This window comes from Sminthopsis crassicaudata, chromosome 2 (assembly GCF_048593235.1).
Source record: "Sminthopsis crassicaudata isolate SCR6 chromosome 2, ASM4859323v1, whole genome shotgun sequence".
Classification (NCBI taxonomy): domain Eukaryota; kingdom Metazoa; phylum Chordata; class Mammalia; order Dasyuromorphia; family Dasyuridae; genus Sminthopsis; species Sminthopsis crassicaudata.
Genome location: NC_133618.1, coordinates 451923012 through 451947522, shown reverse-complemented (window position 1 = coordinate 451947522; position 24511 = coordinate 451923012). Strand labels below are relative to the sequence as shown.

The window sequence follows — 24511 nt, the reverse complement described above, 5'->3', positions numbered from 1 at the left end:
AACAGGTGGCCCGAAAGTCGAAGCTTGTTGGGCTCATAGCTGCATGGCCCCCGTGTAAGGGATCCTTCTCGTCCTGCACCTCCTCCTCCTCCTCCTCTCCTACCTCCTCCTCCTCTCCTGCCTCCCAGCTCTGTTGCACTCGTTATAGGGCAGCACCCGCTCCGGCAGCCACACGTCTCTGCCCTGGTCCTGGCCTGGCCACCAGGTAACCTCCCCTCCCTCCCCTCGCCCTGTCCCCTCCTTCCTTACCACTCTACACCTTGGGAGCTGAGGGCCATTCAAAATCAGGGTTCCCAATCCCCCGCACCATGCCTCAGAATCAGCTCTCCTCCTTCCCTCCCAGATCTCTGGGCTTCCCACCCCTGCTAGGACCCGTCTGGTTCAGGAACTCCCCCTGCTTGCCTCCTGTTCCTTCTGCCCTTCCACTCCCTGGACTGAAAACTCCCCTCCTCTTCCCTCCCCTTCTCTCTCTGCAGGCAATAGTCGGGCAGACTAGAGGCAGACAAGCAGAAGGACCAGCCTCTCTCATGGCAACTACCGGCAGAGGAGCAGCGGAGCCAGGCCCCCCGAGCCCAGAAGCGGGTACAGGTGCTGACACTGCGGGTGGTGGGGAGTGGGAAAAGCCTGTCCTGCTGAGAGAGCCAGGGGTGGGAGGGCTGAGGGCAGAACCCTGCCCTCCCTGCTACCCTCCGGGATAGAATCCTTCTCTCTGGGAGTCTGTGTCCTCAGCTCTCCTCTGCTTATGTCCCTGGATCAGAGGGCAGAGCCGGGAGGGGTACGCTCTGGGCCCGGGTCAGGGAGAAGAGGCTGCTGTCTCCCTTGTCAGAATGGAAGCTCCTTGAAGTCAGGGGCTGTGTTTTTGCCTTTCTCTGCCTCTCCAGCTCTCAGCATGGGGCTTGGGCTACAGAAAGCGCTCAATTAATTCTTGTGGATTGACGGATGCCAAATTCAAACCCCTTGTTTTATTTTATATACCAGGGAAATGGGGGCCCAAGGACAGGAAGTGACTTTCCTCCTCTTTTAAGCCAGCTCCTCAGCCTCCAGTCCAGCGCCTTTCCCACTACTCCCCAGGTCTCTCGGGAGAGAAGGAAGTGCCCCCCAGGTTATCTGTCAGGCGGGAACTCAGGGTCTGGGCACTGGGAAAAGCCTGGCCTATTTCCACTCCCCTTGTTGAAATGATTCGCAGTCACTGTGCTGCGAGCCTCGGCTCTGAGCATTCCTGGAAAGGGGCAGGCAGGATGCAGGGTGGGTCTCCCTGTCAGTCACCCAGGGAGGAGGGTGGGAGCATCTCGGATACGGAGGTAGGAATGTGGGCGCTCTCTAGCTGCCCACCAAGGTCGGGGGAAAGTCTGAAAGGGCGGGAATGTGGGCTCTAACAATAAAGCCATGGGGAAAGAGTGCTCCACTCGGAGTCCAGAAGGATTTGTGTCCAGTTCTCAGTGCCCGGGTGTGTGACCATGGGCAGAGTCCTTCCTCTTTCTGGGCCTCAGTTTCCTATTTTGCAAAATGACAGAACTACATTAGATGATGCTTAAGGTTCCTTCCAGCTCTAACATCCTAGGATGCTCTGACCCTTAGTCCTCCTTTGCAAAGATGGATCAGGGAAGGGTTGGGGAGGCTCTCCTTGCCCTATCTGTTGTTAGGGCTATGGAAATGTAAGTTGTTATTGTTCCCTGGGGAGGATTAAGAAGACCCACTGCAGGGCCAGGGAGCTCCAGCACATTGATTTAGGTGGAGCTTGGGGACCACCCAATTTAATATCGCCTTCTCACTTGCAGATAATGCCCCCAAAGGCAGGGCTGATGAGGCTTCTCTTGTCCAGGAGAAAGGAGCTGTGCCTCCAGGTCAGCCCCTGCCTGGCAGCCCAGGCCCCCCCAAGGAGGGAGCTACTACTGCTGGTGGGGTGGCCCGCCCGGACGGAGGGCTAGGGGAGGCATCCCTGGCAGCCGAGGGAAGTGCCGGACCGATGGCTGCCCTGCCCCAGGAGTCCCCACAGGTGGAATCATCGGGGAAGAAACCAGAGGCCGGCACCAAGGGGTCTGAGAGCGGGCAGGACAACAAGGGTGGCCAAGGGACAGGAGAACAGACCAAAGGAGAGAAGAAACCAGCAGGCAAAGCAGAGCCTCAGAGGGCACCCCCACCTTTCCTGCACAGCCCTAGCTGCCCTGCTGCCATCCAGAGGTAAGTGCTCTCCTGCCCTGGCACTCGTGGGGCTTTTCGCTATAAGTCTTTGGAGCCAATGGCGGTGACAGCAGGAAAACCCGGCTTCTACACTAATCTTATTTCTGTTACCACTCCTGCTGTTTCCTTCTCTGGGCTGTTAGCCTTCTTCTCTGCAGGATGAGGAAGGGTTGCTCCACCTGTCTCTCTAAAGTTCCTATCGGCTTGTAAAAATGATTCCTCTTGTCTCCCTCCCTGGGCGCCATTCTTAGCCTTCCTCGTTCTGAGAAACATCGCCCATCAGTCCTCTGGACACTGTGTGTCCTTTCCCAGACATATCCTTCATCCCCTGCCCTCCCACCTTGCAGTTGACCTGATGATGGAGTCGTCTCCCTGGCAACCTTCCTGTGAGCAGGGACCCCACTTGGGTCTCTGAGAAGGTGGGGAATGGGGAGCCTTGCCCACTGAGGGGGTCAGTGGTTCTAAATCTGCCCTTCCCCTCTTTCCCAGCTCTGAGAAAACGACGGAGAGGAGCCTGGAGGAAGCAGAGAAAGCTCTCCTTGGAAAGCAGGGCTCTCAGATCTCAGAAGCCATCCCTGCACAAGCCAGCTCCATCGCAGGAGCTTCCAGCAAGCTCGCAGAGGGAGGGAAGAAGTTGGTGGAGCCTCAGGCAGGGGGCCAGAAGGAGAAGCCTTTGGAGAAGGCTCAGGGCCCGGAAGGGGAGAGATCCCAGGCCCGGCCCAGCCCAGCCAGTCCTCCCCAGGCCCAGCAGGGCAGCGGCTCGGCTAAAGGAGAAGGGGACAACCCAGAAGGGATCGTGTTCCAGGCTGTTCCCTTGGAAAAAGAGGCGGCAGAGAAGGCAGCCTGTCCTAGTGCCAGCCAAGAGGACAACTTCGAGATTCTGGGTACGTTCGGTGATGAGTGGGGTTCAGCGGGTGGGGGTAGCTTGTGCCTAGGGACCACAGCTCCCCGACTCTAGTGCTCTCCTCGCCCAACTCAAGGGGTCTGCCGCTACCCAAGGACCAAGGGGACCAGGACCTCGTGCCAAGCAGATCCGAGGCCCAGCCTGAATGGCCCCCAGGGTGGTAACCTTAGACTCAGAAAAGACAGTGCCAACCCCGCTCTCCCCCCACACCCGGCGTGGGGACAAGCTGGGGCCTGACCTTTGCTCACTCAGCTCAGGCTCCCGGACAGGATTCCCTTCCTGGCCAAGCAGAGGGCTCGAGGCAGGGACACCGAGCCCTGACAGGGGAGCAGATGTCACTGGATAGGGCCGGAAGGCCTCAGGCACCGGGGCGAAGTCTGAGCTCAGCTCTGGTTTCTGCCCCAGAGTCCGTCTGCCCTCCCACCCCCACCCGCGTCTGCGCCCTTTCTCCCACCCTGGCGGGGCAGAAGCTTTGAGATCCCTCTCAGACCAAGGGAAGAGTTTTGCTCTGCTTAATTTTGTTTTCTAAAGGGAGGAAGCAGGCTTGCGAACAGAACAAAAATATACGGCGCATTTCTATCCTGTTTCAACCAAGTTTTTCTTCATGTTAAATGAGGACGATCCCTTCTCAGCCATCGTATAGGGGTGTTAGGAATAACAACAATTATAACTAATATTTATGTCACACTTACAATGTGCCAGCCTGTGCTAAGTGCTTACGAATACTTCTCAGGGGAGACTCACAAGAACCCATGGAGGCAGCACTATTCTCATCTTACTGCCTGTAAAACCGAAGTAAGCGGGAATTAAGTGACTTGTAGGAAGTGACATAGCCACGAAGGCCTGGGCCTGAATTTGAACTCTTCCGAGTCCAGGTCCAGCGCTGTTCACTGTGCCATCTGGCTGCCTCATTTATGACAATCAAAAAGGATAACGATGTAGATACTGGATCAGTCGCTAAGTATGTCTTAAGCGCCTGCAGTGTGTCAGGCACTGTGCTAATTGTGTGGCCAGGCCCGAGTAGCTTGAGACAGACCGTGGTCATCAGGTTCTGCACACGGATGAGAAGAATTGGGATAAGGATCACAGGGAGCTGGAAAGGATCACCTCTTCTATCCTCCCATTTCCCACATAAGGACATTGAAGCCTGCAAAGTTAAATGACGCTCCAGGTCACACAGATAGTGAATAGCAGGGTGAGAATTTGAATCAAATTCTCCGATTCCAAATCCATATCTCTTTTCAATATGTTCAGCCCTCAGATATGAGGGGAGTTTCACTGTTATGGGAGCCACCTGCCAGTGGCTGCTGGGGATCCAACTGACCAGCAGAAGGGACTCCTTCTTGTGAGAGGAGGGTAGGATACAAGGAGACTGAGAGGCAGGTGCGTTCTCTGACCTTCCTCCTCTTGCCTCCAATTTATTTCATCCCTAGTCCACAGAGAACATCTGCGTCAGCAAAGACTGATTTGCGACTTCTTCAGGGTTGTTATGATTCACAGCTGTGGGGGCTTTAGGAGAACTGACCTGCCCCTCACGCCTAGGCGTGGTCCGTAACACTTCATTGTTGGGTTCTGGAGATAGCTGTGAGGAGTTTGGATTTCTAAGGTTCTAGATATAAATCTGAGAAGGTGGTGGGTGGGTTCTAAACACAAAAGTGAGGGGTTACATTATAAGCAGAGATGAGATTTGGGCTGTTTGATTCTAAATAACTAACGAGAAGAGTTGAGATTGTTAGGTTCTAGACACAGCTGGAAGGGCTTAAATTCTACATGTTGATAAAAAGAGTAGGAAGGATTATATTCTAGATACAGATAAGAAGGTTAGGAATTGTTGGGTTCTAAATACAACTTTGAGGGCTTAAATTTTAGATATTGATGAGATTGATGAGAACCCAAGAATCCATCCCAACTCCTCTCATATTTAATATGGATTCTTGGGTTCTTGATAAAAGTAAAGGGAATTGGGATTGTTTAGGTTTAGATGAAAGAAATTAAAATAGTTAATTTCCAGAAACAGATGAGAGAAGTCGGGATTTGGGGTTTTTCATTCAAATGGAAGGTGTCCAGATTGTTCATTGAAGTGAGAGGTTGGGAGTGGTAGTCTCTGGATATGGATATGAGGTCTGGTTGGTCTCCAGATATTCATGACCGAGAATCTTAATTTCTAGCTTACGGATGTGACAAATTGTGAGACAGCTGCAAAAGTGAAGGATTTGTGACTTACAAATCAGGAGAACTCTGGATGAAATGTCCCGTGCACTACCCATCCTTACTTTAGTCAGTGCATGCATAAGTAGACCTCAGTCCGCCTAGAAGGACAGAGTGTAGTCTTGGCTGGGGAAATAGATCTCATGTGGATCAGAGTAAGTGAGTACTAATATCTGGGGCACAGAGAAAGATACTCCAGGAGCTCAGTGAAGGGGGGCTCTATGTAGTCTATGAGGGTTTGATAGGAACCCCAGAAAAGCTATAATGGGTGTAGCAATTCCTAACTAAGGGAGTCAGACTAAATGATTTCTTTAAAAAATTTTAAAAATTATTTTAATAATAGCTTTCCCCCCAAAAAAATACATGCAAAGATAGTTTTCAACATTCATCCTTGCAAAACCTTGCGTTCCAAATTTTTCTCCCTCCTCTTCCCTTCCCTCCTCCCCTAAATAGCAAGTAATCCACTATAGGTTAAACATGTGCAATTTTTCTAAACATTTTCACAGACTAAATGATTCTGGTTCTATTCTGGCGCATTTTAAAATCACATTCAGCTCCAATATTCTGTTAGGAAAGAGGCAGCTGAATAGACATTCTATATAGAGGACTGCTTTTGGAGTCAGAAGGACTGAGGTTGAATCCTGCCTGTGACACACAAACTGTGTGTCCAAGGGCATATCACTTAACTTCCACCACAGAAAGCACCCCCATTGCTCCTGCAGATCCAATCCATTTACTTTCAGCCTTTAGCAAAGGCTGCTTATTCCTGGACTTTGGCACTAGGTGGCAACCTCTGTCTGTGGCAAACATGACTCCTCAGAGTCTCAGGATTTCTTCCCCTTCTGTTTCTCCAAAATAATAATAACTAATATTAGATAGCACTTACCATGTGCCAGACACTGTGCTAAGTGCAATTATTTTCTCATTTGATTGTCACAACCCTATGTGTTACTATTATCCCCAATTTACAGATGAAGAAACCTGAGGTTAAGTGCCTCCCTCAGGGTTACACAGCTAGGAAATGTTTGAGGCTGGATTTGAACTCGACCATAATAGTAAGTAACCTGTTTGTAGGACTTTAAACTTTCCAATGCCCACTCCTGGGAGGTAGGAGCTATTGTTATCCCTATATCTCTAATGAGGAAAGGAAGGCTGAAAAAGATCAGGTGACTTGTGCAAGTTCATGCAGCTAGAAGTATCTGATGAAGGATTTGAACTCAGATCTTTATGATACTAGTCAGATGCTCTATCTGCCACCTTGCTGCCTCACCCTCTCACAACCAATATGTGTTTTAGTCTCAGGCCCCTGCTTCCAAGAATAAGACCATGTAGGAAGAATGTCTTCAGGAAGGGTCCCAGTAGACCCCTGCTTTGGACATTTGATGCTGTTGGTAGTGGGGCTGGGAGGTACTGGAAGATGTTCCTGAGGCTCTGAGGGGTTCTGGACTATAAGGAAACATAAAAAGACAGCTGATTCAGCTCCCTCATTTTACAGAGAAAGGATCACATTGTAGTAAGGCTAGAATTCAAAACCTCAAGTACTACATTCTATGATCCTCCAGTCCCAGGCACTCTCATTCTCAACCCACATCCCTGTGGTTCATGCACTCAGTCCAAGTCAGGATTCGAAACCAGTCTTCCGACTGCTAACAAACTGAGCGGCAATCCCATCAGTCATTATCATTTTATAGATGAGGAAAGGGGCAACCAGGTCACTCAGGAGATAAAGTGCCAGGCCTGAAGTCAAGAAGGCTCATTTTTTTTGGAATTCGAATCTGGTCTTCGACACTTACTGACTGTGTGATTCTGTTTGCCTCAGCTTCTTCCTCTGTAAAATGAGCTGGAGAGGGAAAGAGCTAAACCGCTCCACTATCCTTCCATTACAATATAAAAGCTTCTCACATTATCAGCCATCAATGCTTGTTCCCTAGCTTTACCAGGGATTAGTGAGCTGATAGTTAAGTAAAGGACTGGAGATCCACCTGAGTTGGGGTGGGGGGTGGAGGGCAGAGATGGATGGGTCAGCTGTGGTGCACCTTTCCTTATTTCTTCCTTTCATTGGGTTAAATGGCTTGTGAAGAGTCACAAAGCTAGAAAGTGTTAAGTGTCTGAAATTAGATTTGAACTCAGGTCTTCCTAACTTCAGAGCCAGTGCTCTATCCACTGTCATCTAGTGGTAGTGTTTTTTCGAAGGGAGTATAGTCCTATTCCTTTCCCAGAACTGATTCAGATTCTGTCTGCTTCACCAAGTCCACATTTGGCATTCAACAAATCTTAATCCATGACAGACATTGATTAAATGACTCTCGGGAGCCAGGCACTGTGCTATGTACCAGGAATAATAAGAATGACCAAAGTGATTAACTAAAGCCTTTATAAATGTGTGTTTTATTTGTTCTCAGATGACTGCCCCCCTCCTCCTGCTCCTTTCCCCCACCGAATTGTGGAGCTAAGGACCACAAATGTGAGCAGTGAATTCACCATCAATTCCCAGAACCAACTGGGAGGGTAAGAAGCTGGACTGATACCGTGGGTAGAGAGCCTATGCCAGACTTGTTTGGGTGCAGGAGAAAGGGAGGGGGGGCAAGCAATTCAATTCCATGAGATCTATTAAGCATCCCTCCTAGCTACTGGGGATCAAAACAGGTCCCTGGTCTGGGGCGTGGGGAGGAGGCAAGGAGAGGAAATAGAGGCTGGAGATCCCTACCTGCCCACCGTTAGCATAGATGAACTCAAGTGGATGGATCCACTGGCAGAGCCTTGTACATAGAAGGTGTTTAATAAATGCTGAATGAATTAAATTCCACCAGATTGTATTGAACTGAATTTAACCAAATTTGATTTCAACCAATCATTTATTAAGTACCTCTTATGTGCAAGGCACTTTGCCAGGCATTGGTGATATAAAGGCAAAAACGAAGCACTTCTTGTCCTCAAGGAGATTATATTCTACTGTAAAGATCCAACATGTACACAGAAAAGTGTTATATCAGGTAATTTGAAAAAGGAGAGAACACAAGTAGGGCCAACAGGAGAAGATAGAGGGAGTTTCAGGAATTCACCACATCTGTCCTGTTTTATAGGAGGCAGAGAAAGGTGAACTTGGGGAAGGCACCCCTTAAGCAAGGCAGTAGTGGAATATTTTCAGAAGGAATGGAAAAGAGTCCTGGAAAAATCTGGATTCAAACTCTGCCACACTTAACTGGCTGTGGGACCCTGAGCAAGCCATTTATTCTCTTTAATTCAGCTTCTGCATCACTAAAAATGGGATAATATCAGCGCTTCCCTCCCAAGAGTTTTGTGAAGCTCAAACTAGGGAATATATAAATGTTTTGTAGACTTTAAAGCTGGGGTATGCTGAAACCAACTCCACTGGCCCAGTTGAGCATTTATACCTCTAAAACTGGCAAACTTATAAGTAGTTTATTGTTTTATCAATTTATTGCTTTGTTGTCCCTCTAGACTTAAGAAAGTAATGGAGAGATTTAACATGTATTGGACTACCTGCCATCTAGGGGAGGGGGCGGGGGAAGGAGGGGAAAATTTGGAACAGAAGATTTTGCAAGGGTCAATGTTAAAAAATTACCCATGCATATGTTTTGTAAATAAAAAGCTTTAATAAAATAAAATGTTAAAAAATAATGGAGAAAATGCTAATGAAGATTGAACCTAAATGTGTGCTTTGTATATGCATTTTTTTCAGGAGCTGGTTATTAAACATTTACTAGCATAACCCTGAGTAAAGCAAACAGATTAACATTATCTATTATTATGCCTGACCTTGGACAGCTCTGATTTAGCTCAAATTGCCTCTTACTGTCCAGGTCACAGAATATGGGGGTGACCCAGCTTAAATGGTTAAATGGTGGGGTGTATTTGTATAACATTTTGATTTTTTTTGTATACACACATACACACACATACATGCAAACACACACACCATGCATACAAAACCAGTGAAATTTTCTGGTTCTCTAAAACTTTGATTTTTTTAGGCTTCCCTTGGGGAAGTCCAAAATCTGAGAAAAATATGAGGGGTTCTTTGATTATTCTTCAAGTCTACTTAATTTATCTGTTTTATCATTGGATCCTCATGGCAAGTCCACTCATTCACTACAATTTTATAGATGAGAAAGGGGCAACCAGGTCACTCAATGAATAAAGTACCAGGCCTGGAGTGAAGAAGACTCATTTTTCTGAGTTCAAAACTTTACTCAGTCACATACTGGCTGTTTGCCTCAGTTTCCTCATCTGTAAAATGAGCAGAAGAGGGAAATAGCTAAACCACTTCAGTATTTTTTTGCCAAAAAAAGCCTAAATGGGATCATGAAAAGTTGGACAGATGAAGAAAAATGAGGCTCATTGAGAAGAAGGACCATGTCAGAGATCATCCAGAGCCAGGGCTAGAATATAGTCCAGTTATCTTCCTCCCCAGGGAGTGGGTGGGAACAGTGATCCAACTGGGTTGGGGTCCTGTCATTCTTGGACATATTGTACCCTGTTTAACTCCTCCTTTCTCTAGGGGGAAATTTGGAGAAGTTTGCACATGTACAGAGAAAGCCACAGGCCTCAAATTGGCTGCAAAGATCATCAAGAAGCAAAGCCCAAAAGACAAGGTGAGTTCTATTGGGGCAGCAGGTAGATCTTGTTTATATTCCTGTCTTTTGGGAGTGAATGGAGCACTGGCAGGCTGGGTGACACTAGGAGGAACATGGTTCTTCAGGGATACTGTCTTTCCCAATTCACTCCTTCTATCACACCTGCCCTTTCTCTCCCCTTCAGATGACTATAAATAGAGAGCTCTGTGGAGGGAATATCAGAACTGCAGACCTTCTAATTTCTCCCTATTTATGGCTCCTTCTGGATGATCAAACTCTAGACTTTCACTTGATCCAACTAGGGTGGTTTGAGGGCCCTTTCTCTGCCCCTCATCCCTGTCCTAGGCAGGAACCTAGCCTGTATAATTCCAGTACCTAAGTACAGACCTGCAAGCAGTGAGGCATTTGTTTAAGGCTTAGTAGTCATGAAGATAATGATGAACATGAGAATAGTGATAATGATATTGGCAATGGAAGTGGTGATGATGATGGAGGTTATGGGTATAATGATGGTGATAGTGATGGTGATGAGGATAATGATGATGGTGGTGATGGTGATGGAAATAATGGTGGTGGTGATGGGGATGGAGATAATGATGATGGGGAGAATGATGATGGTGGTGATGGGGATGGAGATAATGATGATGGGGAGAATGATGATGATGGTGATGGGGATGGAGATAATGATGATGGTGGTGATGGGGAGGGGATAATGATGATGGGGAGAATGATGATGGTGGTGATGGGGATGGAGATAATGATGATGGGGAGAATGATGATGGTGGTGATGGGGATGGAGATAATGATGATGGTGGTGATGAGAATAGAGGTAATGATGATGGGGAGAATGATGATGGTGGTGATGGGGATGGAGATAATGATGGTGTTGGTGATGGGGATGGAGATAATGATAATGGTGATGATGGGCTTAGGAATAATGATGATGGTGATGATGGTGATGGGAATAATAATGATGGTGCTGAAGGTGATGGGGATAATGATGATGGGGTGGTGGGGATGGAGGTGATGATGATGATGGGGATAGTGATGGAGATGATGATGATGGTGGTGATGGTGATGGGGATAATGATGATGGTGCTGAAGCTGATGAGGATAATGATGATGGTGCTGAAGGTGATGGGGATAATGATGATGGTAGTGATGGGGATGGAGATAATGATGATGGGGAGAATGATGATGGTAGTGATGGGGATGGATATGATGATAGGGGTAATGGTGATGGGGAAAATGATAATGGTAGTGATGGGGATGGGGATAATAATAGTGGTGATAAGGATAGAGATAATTATGATGGGGGTGATGGTGATGGGGATAATGATAATGGTGGTGATGGGGATAATGATAATGGTGGTGATGGGGATGGGGATAATGATGATGATGAGGATAGTGATTGAGATCATAATGATGGTGGTGATGGTGATGGAGATAATTATGATGGGGGTGATGGTGATGGGGTTAATGATGATGGTGGGGATGGGTATGATGATGGGGATAATAATGATGGGGTTGATGGGGATAATGATGATGGTGGTGATGATGATGAGGATAATGATGATGGTGGGGATGGGAATGGGGATATAATGATGGTGGTGTTGTGATGGGGATAATGATGATGGTGATGATGGGGATGGGGAAAATGATTATGGTGCTGAAGATGATGAGTATAATGATGGTGATGGGGATTGTGGTGGTGAGAATGATGATGGTGGTGATGGGGATGGGGATAATGATGATTATGGGGATGGGGATGGGGATAATAATGGTAATGGGGATGGGGATGGGGATAATGATGGTAATGGGGATGGAGATGGGAATAATGATGATGGTGGTGATGGTCATAGGGATAATGATGCTGGTGGTAATGGTCATGGGAATAATGATGATGGTGGTGATGGGGATGATGATAGGGATAATGATGATGGTGCTGAAGATGATGGGTATAATGATGGTGATGGTGATTGTGGTGGTGAGAATAATGATGGTTGTGATGGGGACGGGGATGGGGATGCTGATGGTGATTATGATGAAGATGGTGATGATGGTGGTGTTGAAAAGGATGAGGGTAGTAATGGTGGTCATGATAATGCTCATGATGGTGAGGCTGCTGCAGAGTTAATGGTGGTCAATATAATGATTGGTAGTGATAATGATGATGGTGTTAATGGTAGTGGTGGAGATGATGATACTGTTGCAATTTTGATGATGGTATGATGAATATGGAAATATGTTTAGCAAAATTGCATATGTTTAACCTATATCAGAGGGAATATATTTGAAATACTAGATTTTGCAAAGGTGAATGCTGAAAATTATCTTTGCATGTATTTGGAAAAATAAAAAGTTATTTAAAATATTAATGATGCTGGTGAATATAGGAACTAAGATGGAAGTTGTGGTAATGATGATAGAAATGATCATGATAATAACAAATAGGGGGGAGAAAAGTGTCTTGTGATGATGTTGGTAGTGGTGAGTGATGTAATTGATAATTTCTTTGATTGTTTCTGGAATCCAGGAGATGGCATTGTTGGAAATCGAGGTGATGAACCAGCTAAACCACCATAATCTTATCCAGCTCTATGCTGCCATCGAGACCTCACATGAGATCATCCTCTTCATGGAATTGTGAGTGAACAATTATGGGTAGGGCAGGGATTCTCTGAGAAGATTGAGGAATTTCACTTACACCTGAGCCTTCAATCTGATCTCCACTTTGGCCTTCCCTGAAGAACTGTAGACCCCTAGTGCTAGACCCACCCTAGGACAGTCAATCCTGCCAAACATCCAGCCAGTGTGGAGTAGGAGGAAGGGTTCTGTATTTGACTCCGTAGGTTTGGGTTCAACTTCTGGCTTCCCATATCAGCAACCATTTGCTCAGGAAACATCTGTAGGGCCATGTGCTCTGTACTGGGGAAGTCACAAAGTTTAGATGAGATAGGCTCTCTGCCCCTCATAGAGTTCACCTTCTAGTGGAGGCGGGGGCAAAGATGCAGACACATTTGCTATTATATACAATATAATTTTCATATGTACATGAGTGAGGCAAATAAAATACTTTGGGAGATCAGAATAGTGTTAGGGAAGAGTAGAAGCCTTCAAGGGTCCACAGGATTCCAACAAGCAAAAAAAAAAAAAAAAAAAAAACAAGTTGGGAGAACATTCCAGGTATAGAAAATAGTATCTGATCAAAGGCATTTGTCAATATAAGCTGTCTCGGGAGAAGTCCAGCTTGGAGAGAGCATTGAATATAGGACTAGAAAGTAAAGTGTTGCCAGATAATTGAGGGCCTTGAATGCCAAGAAAAGAACTGTAAATTTTGACTGATGATAAGGAGTCACTAGAGTTTTTGAGTAGGAGTATGACCACAGATTTATAAACAGGGAAGAATTTTCTGGCAAAAGGAAAAAAGACAGATTGAAGGAGGGAGGAGGAAATAGGAAGAATCTAGGCAGATGTTAATGAGAGTCCACACAACAGGAGTGACAGGAGGAGATAGATGAGGTATGAGAGAGAATTCAGACACAAAACTGACAGGTTGACTGGATAGGAGAGGGCAAGGAGAAAGAAGAGCCAACGGTTGTGTCGAGATTTGGGTGAAAGGAAGGGCACTGCCAGATTGGGACTCTGAGAGAAGTGAAGTTTGGGCAGAGTAGAGCCGCTATGGGAAGTACTGTCGGGCCAGAAAGGTGGGGTGCTGCCAGATTGTAGAGGGCCTTGCATGCTGGGCAAAACTATTTGCTCTTCGGCCACGTGATCCTGGGCAAGTCACAATCTTAACCTGAGCCTCAAATTCCCCATCTGTAAAATGGGACGGATAATCCTCATGCTATTAACTTTCACAGAGCTGTGTGAGGAATTCAGATAGAAATGTCAGCTTCGGTGATGATTATTATTGGATGGGGCTGGATGGGAAGAGAGGGCGGCTGGACACTGGGGTCACGATGGTATCTTACACACCCAGTGTGGAGGGCGGAGAGCTGTTCGAGAGGATTGTGGATGAGGACTACCAGCTGACGGAGGTGGATACCATGGTGTTCGTCAGGCAAATCTGTGAGGGGATCCTCTTTATGCACAAAATGAGAGTCCTTCACTTAGACCTCAAGGTACCTGGAGTGCCAGAGCCAGCCTTGGGTCAGTGGGCCAGGGAAGGAGGGGAGAGTCAGGCATGGAGTGTCCTATGGGCCCCACTTGGGTGGAGCATTGTCCTGAGCTTGTAGAACTTACATGGGGGAGAGAAGCCCTGCCTTCTGGGAGTTTTCCAGACTTACTTTAGGTATCTCTAAAATGGGAATAATAATTCTTGCATTCCCTGCTTCATAGGCTGAATGAGGAAAGCCCTTTATAAATATTAAGCTCTACAGAATTCAAAATATGAATAATAATTATTATAGCCTAGCAGGGGAGACAAAATGGACTAGCTCATAGAGGGGTACTGTCCTGCGCCAGTGCCAGAATCTCGCACTATTAGAATGTTATCCTTATCATTATTAACACCAGAGTTTATCAGAACTTTTGCTGGGAACAAATTTTGATTTGAGGAAACAGGGAGAGAGGCCCAAGCCCAGAATACTGTCAGAGCAGGATAGACCGGCCTGGGCTGGGGCGGGACCAATAGCTGGAAAATGGTGCTGACAGAGGGTACCTCGGGGGATGGGCCTGAATGGAGACAAACTCCCCCAATATCACCAAATACCTCTTGGGTGCACGTTATAAAGAAGTAAAGGGAGAGAGATGCCCTTCCCCCTCCCCAGAGGGACATTCAGACGATGGCAAGATTCAGAATGTGAGGAGGGATGTTGGAACACAGAAGGTCAGAGTGGGAGATGATCCTTAGAAAACTGAACGTCCGAACTTGGGGTGCGGGAGGTCTAGTGGGATGTTAGAACCAGAATGTTAGCACAGATCAGCAGAGCTGGGAAGGACCATGGAACGTCAGAGTGGGAGATATCAGAACGGCAGAACTTGGGGGACAAGGGGGGCCTAGTGGGATGTTAGAAAGTTAGCACAAGATTGACAGCTGGGAGAGACCTTGCCATATAGAATGGCAGAGCTGAGAGGTCCTTACACAAACAGAATGTCAGAACTGGAAGGGGAAGGAGGGCTCCTAGAGTGTTAAAACAGAAGTTAGATCACGGAATGTCAGAAGCTAGGTCGGCAGAGCTGAAAGGGACCTTGAACCCAGAGTGTCAGGGGTGTAGTGCTTAGAAAATAGAATATCGTAACTCAGAGCAATGGGAGGCCCAGTAGAATGTTAGTCCCTGGACTGGCAGAGCAGGCGGCTTTAACAGAATATGAGAACAAAGGCTGGAAGGAACAGTGGAGACCATCCGCCTCGCTTTAGAAATGGGAAAAAGGCCCGCAGTGGGGACCAGGGTCATATAAGTGAGTGTCAGGGCTGGTATTAAAAGCTTATGGCTTGGAGCCTTGAAGAAAATTTGAAGAGTTGAAGGAGAGTGGGGGGGCCTTCTCCCAGGGAGTACCTTGAGATTATTTGGGGAGTGGGGTGGCAGGTGGTGCTGGGACAGGCCTCCTGGCCAGGGCAGAAATAGGAGCCTCTGGGTCTGAGGGGCTGTGTGGGTGTGGGGGCCTTGTCCTGTCTCTGCAGCCTGAGAACATATTATGTGTCAGCACCACGGGACACATGGTGAAGATCATCGACTTTGGCCTGGCACGGAGGTACCCCTCCCCTCCTCCCGACCCTTTCCTGTCCCTCCCCCCAAGGGTTGGTGGGTGGGGTAGGGAAGAGCCACTTTTCCCCAGCCCTGTGACCTCCTGCTCGGTTGGGGAGGGGAGGGCAGGCCAGCGGAAGGGGAGTGACCCGGTTTGCGGTCTGCAGTCTTCCCAGGGGTTTGGCCAGGAGTTTGAGAACACGAGCATGCCCTGTGCTTGGGCTTCCTGGCCGGGCGTCTGGGATATGCAGGGACAGGCGGGGGGTGGAGCAAGGCGGGAACAGCCCTTGGGGAGCCCACACCCATCCACTGACTCCCCCTCCCCTTCTCATCCAGGTATAATCCCAATGAGAAGCTCAAAGTCAACTTCGGGACCCCTGAGTTCCTGTCTCCAGAGGTGGTGAATTACGACCAAATATCCGACAAAACGGACATGTGGAGTATGGGCGTGATCACCTACATGCTGTGAGCTGGGCCTTTCCTGGCACCCGGGGAAAAGGGGGCAGAAAGGAGAGTGGGTGGGAGTGGGGCCTGGCTGGCTGTGTCCAGAGTGCTGGGTGGGGAGCCAGCAGGGGCGCCTTGCCTGCCACTTTTATTCTTCACCACCCTGGTGTGTGCTGGGCCTTCCCGTCTGGGAAACGAGGGATCTCCCAAACCCTTCCCAGCTCTCTCCAAACCTGGGAGTCGGAAGGCCCTCTGTGGGAGCCAGGGTTCTCCAAGTGCACGATGGAGGTAACAATAGCTCACCAGGAGGTGGATAGCTCCAAAACTGGCCTTAGAGTCAGGAAGAGTCCCCCTCTGACACCTGCTGGCTGTTTGACCTGGGCAAGGTGACCCAGACTCTCAGTGCCCAAGATAATTCTCTGAGGTGATAGGTTGAAAAACAGTTGCCAAGAGGCATTGGGGAAGGCAATGTCCTTTCTGGGATTTCCAGTATCCATCACATCTCCGATCTGAATCCCAGACCAGACAGATCCCTATTATCATTAATAATAATTCCCATTTCTACAGCAAGATTGGATCATTAAGTATTTTAGGCTTGTTACAGAAGAAAAGGACTTAAAATGCAATCCCTTATTTCTCATTAAGGTTATTTCATTTGCTCACCTTCTTGAGGTTAGTAAAGGAGAGAGAGGGAAAGAGAAGGAAAAATAAATCAGACTTTCAAGAGAGGAACTAATTTCTCTGAGACCCAGAGGTGAATTAGTAGTCTCAAAAAGGCAGAATTTAGAGCCCAGTGTTCTAGTCCCAGATGCTGGAGGTTGAGAAAAGGAGCAGGAGGTTGTGAACTTCCAGGGAAGCATCCAGGACTGGAGGAAGAATAAGCCTTCACGCCACAGGGTGCTTCCTGCTGCCTGTCGAGCAGAGGATCAGATGTCTTCTGGGCAGGCTGGGACAGGCAGTCCCTCTGCAGGGCTCAGAGGCAGCTGGGACATCAGAAAGAATTCTTCCTGTGTGAGTCCCAAGCCCACTGCTGACTTGCTGGGTGACTGCGGGCAAGTCTATTCCCTTTTGTGGGCCTGAGATTTCCGTCTCTAAAATGCAGATGATAACACTTCCCTTCCAGTGGCAGAATGACGTAACAGAGGTGAAGCTCTTATACCCAAGTGCCACGCAGAAATAAGTTAGTATTTATGGTTTGCTGTTGTTCAGTTGTTTCAGTCCCGGCTCTTTGTGACCCCATTTCTTGGAATGGTTTGCCATTTCCTTCTCAGCCCTTTTTACGTATGAGGAAACTGAGGCAGACAATGTTGGTTCAGTGACTTGCTCAGGGTCACACAGCTAGCAAATTTCTCAGAACAGATTTGAGCTCAGTACGATGAGTCTCTTGATTTCAGCCCCAGCCCTAGCAGATTTAAGATTTAAAAAATGCCTTTTTACAAATACCACCTCATTTGTTCTCACAACAACTTTGGGAAGTAGGTGGTATTTTTAACTTCATTTTAGAGATGAGGAAATTGAAGAAGTCACAGGTTAGGTCATTTGCTTAGCAAGTAAGTGTCGGAACTCAGTTCTTCCTGATTTCATGTTGAGTGATCTGTTCACTTTGGGAGCTATCCATCTATTATTCCAATTAATGATAGATGATGAAGTATGATATATGAGGTAGCATGTCATAGTAGCTAGAGATATAGCTTCAGAGCCAAGATAGACCTGGACTCAAGTCTTCCCTCTAACATGTCCTATCTATATGAATGTGAACCAGTTACTAGCTCCCTAGATTCAATTTGCATTGATAGAGGATCTGGGCTCTGTTTCTTAAAAAAATATATTGGCATCCTTTGTTCTTATATCACTTACATTTTCCATTGTATCCTTCTCCTCACTCCCAGAGAGCCTTTTCTTATAACAAAGAATTAAAAAGGAGGAAAAAAAAGAAAAAAAATTTCAGCAAAACTAATACATTAACCAGATCTTATTACAAACATACATTACAAACTCACATTTCTATTGCATTTTAAGTCTTTTTTTCCCTGTAACAAGCCTGTGAGACAAGCCTGCAAAGAAGGGGGGAAAACAAATTCTTCTAGCTCTTCTTTGAGGTCAACAGTGGTCATTGCTATGTCATAGCATTTAATTTTGTCTTTTTTTTTTTAAACTTCTCACCACTTTTTCTGAACTTGCCTCACTATGGTGTTCCTCTCCACTCCCAACCTGTATTGTCCCTAAAATCCCTAGTAAAACATCCCACTTTTTTCTTTTTTGGAAGTAGGGGCATTTAACAGCATAGCACAAAAAACCCATAAATTGTAGCCTTTTCTTCTGAAAAAAAATTTGGGCCAAGATCCCAGAGTTCATTCCTCTTTCTTCATTCATTCATTCCACAAATAGCTATTAAGCACCTACTGTGTATGTTGAACTGGTTTCAGTTTGCAGTTTATTAGAAAAAAATCATATAATCATGACTTGAAGCTAAAAAGGCATCAGATTTAATTACAGAATCTAGTCTAGCTCATCTCTGAATAGGAATCATCTATACAAATCCTTGACCTGGTGGTCACACCCCAATTATTGGAAAAGAGACTCATTACCGCTTAGGTAGAGGTTCTTCCCCCTCCCCAATAGTATTTTATTTTTCCAAATACATGCAAAGATAGTTTTCAACATTCACTTTTCTAAGATCTTGTGTTCCAATTTTTTCTCTCTTCCTCCTGTTCCTCCCCTGTTCCCTCAAGACAGCAAATGATTTGATATAGAATAAACAAGTACAATTAAGGCAGGGGTTCTTAATCTAGCATTTGTTAACTTTTTTAAAAAACTATTTTGAGTACTTTGGTTCAGTGTAATTGGATTCCTTTGTAATCCTATGCATTTTATTTCATGATTCTGAGAAGTCTATTAGCTTTTTTACTAGGCTGTGTGTGTGGGGGGGGTGTCAGAACACAAAGTTAAGAACCCCTGAGATTTCTGAGGGAAGTCATTTTTCCCCTTTGAGACAGTCTTCATGCTGGAAAGCTTTTCCTTCCATCCTAAGGCATTTGAAGTTCTGCTGCTCTGACTTTTTCCTTCTCCCTCTCCTCTTCCCTCCTATCCTTTCTTCCTACTCACACTCCCCCTCCCACCCTTCCTGGCAGGCTGAGTGGCCTCTCCCCATTCCTGGGAGATGATGACACTGAGACCCTCAACAATGTCCTGGCTGCCAATTGGTATTTTGATGAAGAGACCTTCGAGACCATCTCCGAGGAGGCAAAGGACTTTGTATCCAAGCTCATTATCAAGACCCCCGGGTGAGACCTGAGCCCCTGTCATGGTTCCCACCCTACATTCATCTCTGTGACCCCACCCTGACCCAGTCCCCTTCATTGCTTTAAATCGCCCACACAAAGCTTGGTTCTGGTTCTGCTCCTTACTCACTGTGTGCAAATCCCTTTCCCTACCTGGGCTCCCCAGCCGGGACATGAGGTTGGACTAGATCCTTGGTTTTCAAAGTGTTGTCCTGGGATCCCTGGAAATCCACAAGAACCTTTTAGGAAATCTGTGCAGTCAAAACTATTTTTATAGGACTACTAGGATATTTTAATATCTAATATAGTGAATAAAATAAATATAGTTAATTTCCAAAATAGTAAATAAATTACACAATAGGGGCAGCTAGGTGGTGCAGTGGACAGAGCACGAGCCCTGAATTCAAATCTGGCCTCAGACACTTAACACTCCTAGCTGTGTGACCCTGGGCAAGTCACTTAACCCCAGCCTCAGGAAAAAAATAAAAAATAAAAAAAAATTACACAATAGCAAAGGTCTTTGGAGGGGACCTCAATAATTTTTAAGAGTATAGACTAAAGTTTTAAGAATGGGACTACAAAGCTTGAGAACCACTAGGCTGTGATGAGAATGGTCCCTGAAGTCCCCTCCAGCCTCGGCATGCTGGGATTCTTTGATGTCCAGCTCTGTCCCCCCTCCCTTCCCTCCGTGGGTCTGGGAGATGTGGGTCAGGAGGCTCCGCAGAGGCTGGGCAGCGTGCATTGGACTCTGACGGAGCCCCCTTCCCTTCCACTGCCTCCTTAGGGACCGGATGAGTGCGGCTCAGTGTCTGGCACATCCCTGGCTCAACAACCTGGCGGAGAAAGCCAAGCGCTGTAACCGCCGCCTCAAGTCCCAGATCCTGCTCAAGAAATACGTGATGAAGCGCCGCTGGAAGGTATTTGGGTCAGCAGAGGGGACAGGAGGAGTGGGGGGGGGGTCAAGCTGCCCCGAGCTCAAACTCCCTTTTCTGTTGGGGCAAGTGACCTTCCCACAGTCACCTAGTAAGTAACGGTACCAGAAATAACACCTGACTTCAAAGGAGCATCTCTTTCTACCACCTTTAACTGCTGCTGGAGTGACAGACTTGTTTAGTCAGTCAAACCACTGCTTATCTATTTATTAAGTGCCAGGCCCTGGGCTGAGTACTGAGGATAAAAAGAAAGGCAAAACACAGTTTCTGCTCTCAAGGAGCTGACATTCTAACGTGCAAGAACCCTCCCATACATTCAAGAGATGTACCCCGTGAATCACAGAGGATCATAGCACTAGTGCCATCTAATATTAATAACAATAATAGCTAGCCCTTCTACAGAGCTTTACGGTTCACCAAAGGTTTTACAAACAGTATCTCATTTGATGCTCACAACAAGCCTATGATCCCAAATTACAAGAGAGAAACCTGAGGTAGAATGACTTGCCAAGGGCCTCCCTTGCAGCCAGAAAATATCTGAGGACTTGAACCCTGGTCTTCCTCTCTTTCTAAGTCTGCTGACCTATCAGCTGTGCCAGTTAGAGGCCTGTGATTTGATGCAATTTAACAAACATTTTCCAAACCTGAACTCCAGACGGGGCCTTCACATAAAGATTAAGAGAGATCTTGTGCACAATAGTGACAACTGAAATAAGGACAAAAGTAAAGCCTTGTCAGGATGCCGCCTCCGGGGCCCTCAGAGGCAGCAGACTCACGGTGGTCTTGCTGGCCTGGGAAAGCTGTGAGAACAGCTCGGTGCCAGACCAGGTGCCACTCGGGAGAACCAGCCTGGCTGAACGCAGAGAGGATGCCCACATACAAGGGGGTTTGACTCACACCTTATGAAAACCCTTCTGTGATGGCTTTTGTCAGGGAGCTGATCGAATTCCTGAAGAATTGAAGAAAAAAAACAAAAGTTATTGCCATTTTTTTTTTCATTTGTTTGGGGTTTACAAAGAATTTTCCTCAAGATAAATTTAGGCCTAAGTGTAACCAGGGGAGGACAATCAGGGCTTTGTTCTAGGGTGCTGAAATCTAGAGGGCACCAAAGTATATGCATTCCTCTGGTGGAGCTGACACTTAGAAATATTTAACTTAGCATTATTAGAACTGCATTGTCTCTAAGAGGTTAATGAGGGGGAGTCTTTCCTGTTTGCTATTTGCTCCAGGTGCTATTATTATTATTTTACAAAAGAGAAAACTGCACCTCAAAAGAACAAAGGGACTTGCACAAAATCACATAATTAGTAAATAGCAGAGATGGAATTTGAGCTGAAAGCTCCTCCCTCCGGAGTCAGTATTCTTTTTGATACAGGCCAGGTGTGATCCATGCTACGGGATAGGTACCTCAAAGTGATTTAGGGTAGCAAGTGAGGACAGGGAAAATCACTTCCCTCTGGGAGGAATCAGGGCAGGCTTCCTGGAAGGGGCAATAGCCCAGTTGGGCCTTGAAGGATTTTGATAAATGGATGTGGATGGACCAGTGGTATAATAAATGTAAGTGTCCTTAGGGCCCTCAACCTTTGAAAGGATCTTCGGGGCAGAAAGCCCATGTCCTGACTGGATACTGTTCTCTCCTAGAAAAATTTCATCGCCGTGAGTGCTGCCAACCGTTTCAAGAAGATCACCAGCTCAGGAGCCCTGATGGCTCTGGGGGTCTGAGGCCGGGGGGCTGTGTGGAGGCTGCATCAGAACAACCCGGAGAGCCTCAGGGGGCCGAGGGCCCTGCATCTGGGAGGGCCTGAGGGCAAGGGGCAGGCCCCCAAGGAAAGGACAGTCGGGAGGACAATGACTAGAGCTTGCGCTTGGTGGACTTGCCTCATAACCCGGGCCGACCCATTCTCCGGCTCAGGGTGGGGGCTTCCCCTGCCAAAAGGTGACCAGATCCATATCCCTCCTGTCCCCCAAGAATCTTCCTCTCCCAGCCCCCAACACAACCCACCCTCTGGGTCCTGTCCTGCTTCCCTGACCGGACGCCACCTCATACATAGGCTTCATAGGATTTCAGGCAAGAAGGGACCCTAGAGATCCATAGACATCCATACAGATGGGGAAACTGAGGGAGCCGGAGAGGGGAAGTGACTGCCTGGGGCCGGAGGGCGGGGCCGGGCCTGGAACCCAAGTCTCCTGACTCCAGATTCTGTGCACTCGTTTCTCCTCCCGGGTCCTGCTCTCTGAGCACTGGAAGGGTTTTGTGGGAAGGTCCCTCTCCCCTGCTGGGGTATGGAGCCCATGATTCAGAAGGAACAGGACTGATTAAACCCCATCCAGTTTTCACTCCAGAAACCATGCTGACGTCCGGACCTTGTATCCCATGTCATCTCCAAGTAGCTTCCTTTTCCAATTGCTTTTCCCACCCTTTAGCCTCTAGGGGAGCTAATGGCTCATTCTTGGGGCTAGGAGGTGGGCGTAGCTCATGGTCAGACTTGGGGGCCCTTGGAAACAGGAGGACACATTAGGGCAGAAGGAAAAAAGAGCTGAATTTGGGGTCATGAGACCTGGATTCGAATTCTGGTTCTGCTACTGATTACTTGTGGTACCTTCAGAAGTCACTACTTCTGGACCTCAGTTTCTTCCTCTGTAGGTGGGAGGATTTTGCTAAGTGTTCTCTAAGTTCCCTTTCAACTCTAAATCCTATGATCCTGGGAGCCCAAATGCTCCCAGTTTTCCTTACCATGAAGGGTACCCAGACTCTACACCACTGGTGCTGGGTGAGCTCTACAGCTGGGTGGGGAAATCCAGGGAAAAGTTCCTATTATGCCAGAAGGCTCATTGCACAGGAAGGAAGGAAGGAAGCCCCTGACCCAGATCCCAGGAGGAGTCCCTAGCCGGGGGGTGAGGGTGGGGGAAGACAGACAAGGGCTTTGTGTTTTCTGCCCCCTCCCCGGCCTTCCCGAGCCACCAACAGAGGCAGAGAGGGAGCCTTCCTCCTCCCCACAAAGGATTCCCCCACATTGTGAGTGTCCAGAGAGGCTGCAGTGCTAATGCAGACCAGCTGGGCCCCCAGCCGGCCTTCTCACCCCAATGAAAGCATCATTTCACAGTGACCACCAACAGGCAGGAACTTCTGTGTGTGAGTGAGCCAGAACTCAGCCGGAGGGCAGCCCTGCCCTTCCCTATGTCCCTTCTCCCTCTCTCCCCCCCCCCCCATACACATCCCACCACAGGTCAGCGAGAACCTGTGAAAACAGAGGTGGGGGCAGGGCACTCCAGCAGCCTCCTAACAGAGTTAGCCAGCTCTCGTCGGTCTGCTGTGCAGAAGCCTCTGCCACCTCTCCTTCCTGTGCAATCCCAGATGGTACAGTGACATGAGCAGGCTCTTTAGGCGACATCTTCGCCACCCAGAAGTGTCCAGGACAGCCTCCCTGCGCATCCCAGCCTCCCACCTAGGCTTGGTCTAGGAGTGACGTCACTGCTGGACCATTATAGTGAAGTTACATGGAATGGTGGCGATGTTACAACAGCCTGGGGTGATGAGGGCTGGGAGGGTGGGCCACCTCCTCAGAACCAAGAGGAGATTTAAGAGCTCTGGCTTTCATGTAAATAAATGTACAGGTTGAACAGCATCAGTCTGAATATGGGGAGGGGAAAAAGGTGGAAGCCTGGGCAAAGGGCATGGTTCTCCCATCACCGCTCTGTCAGACCAGGGCAGTAGCTCCTCTGTTCTCCAGATCACATTAACTCCGAGCTCCTTTCTCTGTCCCTTGAAGATGGCCCTTTCCCTTATCCTAAAATTTTAGAGACTATCGTTCTCCCCCCAAATTCCCTGGTTCCACATACATACAGAGTTTATTTACAAAGAGTGGGGAAACGAAAGCTTGTGAAGGGGTAGGGATTTGTCCCTCCCCTGCTCTGTGGAAGAGCCATCCAAGTCATCTCATTCCCCAGCCTAGGGCTGTTTCCATTGTAGAAAGAAGGGTGATGTTTGCCTCTTTAAGGCAAAGATCTGTAGGCTGAAGAGGGAGAGTTATCCCCTAGAGCCTTAGACCCTGCAGAAAAGGTAGGACAGGTGGGATCATTCGTCAGAGGAAAGGGGAAGGGATTTAGCTAAACTCTCACTGCCCAGAGAGTAGAGCTTGTAAGCATGGGAGTCAGTCAGTTCTTAGCTTGTTTGACTTCAGAGAAAGTCCAGCTAACAAGGTTTGTAGGATAAGAGGGATTTAGTGCAAAATCATAGTGGGTGGTCAGAGAATTTTCCCCAGGGATCAAAGAA

The 24511-nt window shown here is 47.6% G+C and overlaps 1 protein-coding gene across 2 annotated transcripts; it reads left to right on the top strand.

The window, feature by feature from the left end:
• The first annotated feature begins 125 nt into the window (after positions 1–125).
• MYLK2 (myosin light chain kinase 2) lies at positions 126–23861 on the top strand. 2 transcript variants are annotated; one of them, XM_074292788.1, is made up of 13 exons: positions 126–205; positions 477–582; positions 1779–2181; positions 2671–3065; positions 7696–7801; positions 9816–9909; positions 12428–12537; positions 13874–14015; positions 15518–15588; positions 15918–16046; positions 19157–19309; positions 20091–20223; positions 21880–23861. In XM_074292788.1, exons 2-13 carry the CDS (start codon positions 528–530, stop codon positions 21958–21960), a joined length of 1872 nt encoding a protein of 623 aa, XP_074148889.1. In that variant the 5' UTR covers positions 126–205; positions 477–527; the 3' UTR covers positions 21961–23861. The 2 variants fall into 2 exon arrangements, with proteins under 2 accessions (XP_074148889.1, XP_074148888.1); XM_074292787.1 differs by having other exon boundaries at positions 477–588.
• The last annotated feature ends 650 nt before the right edge of the window (positions 23862–24511 follow it).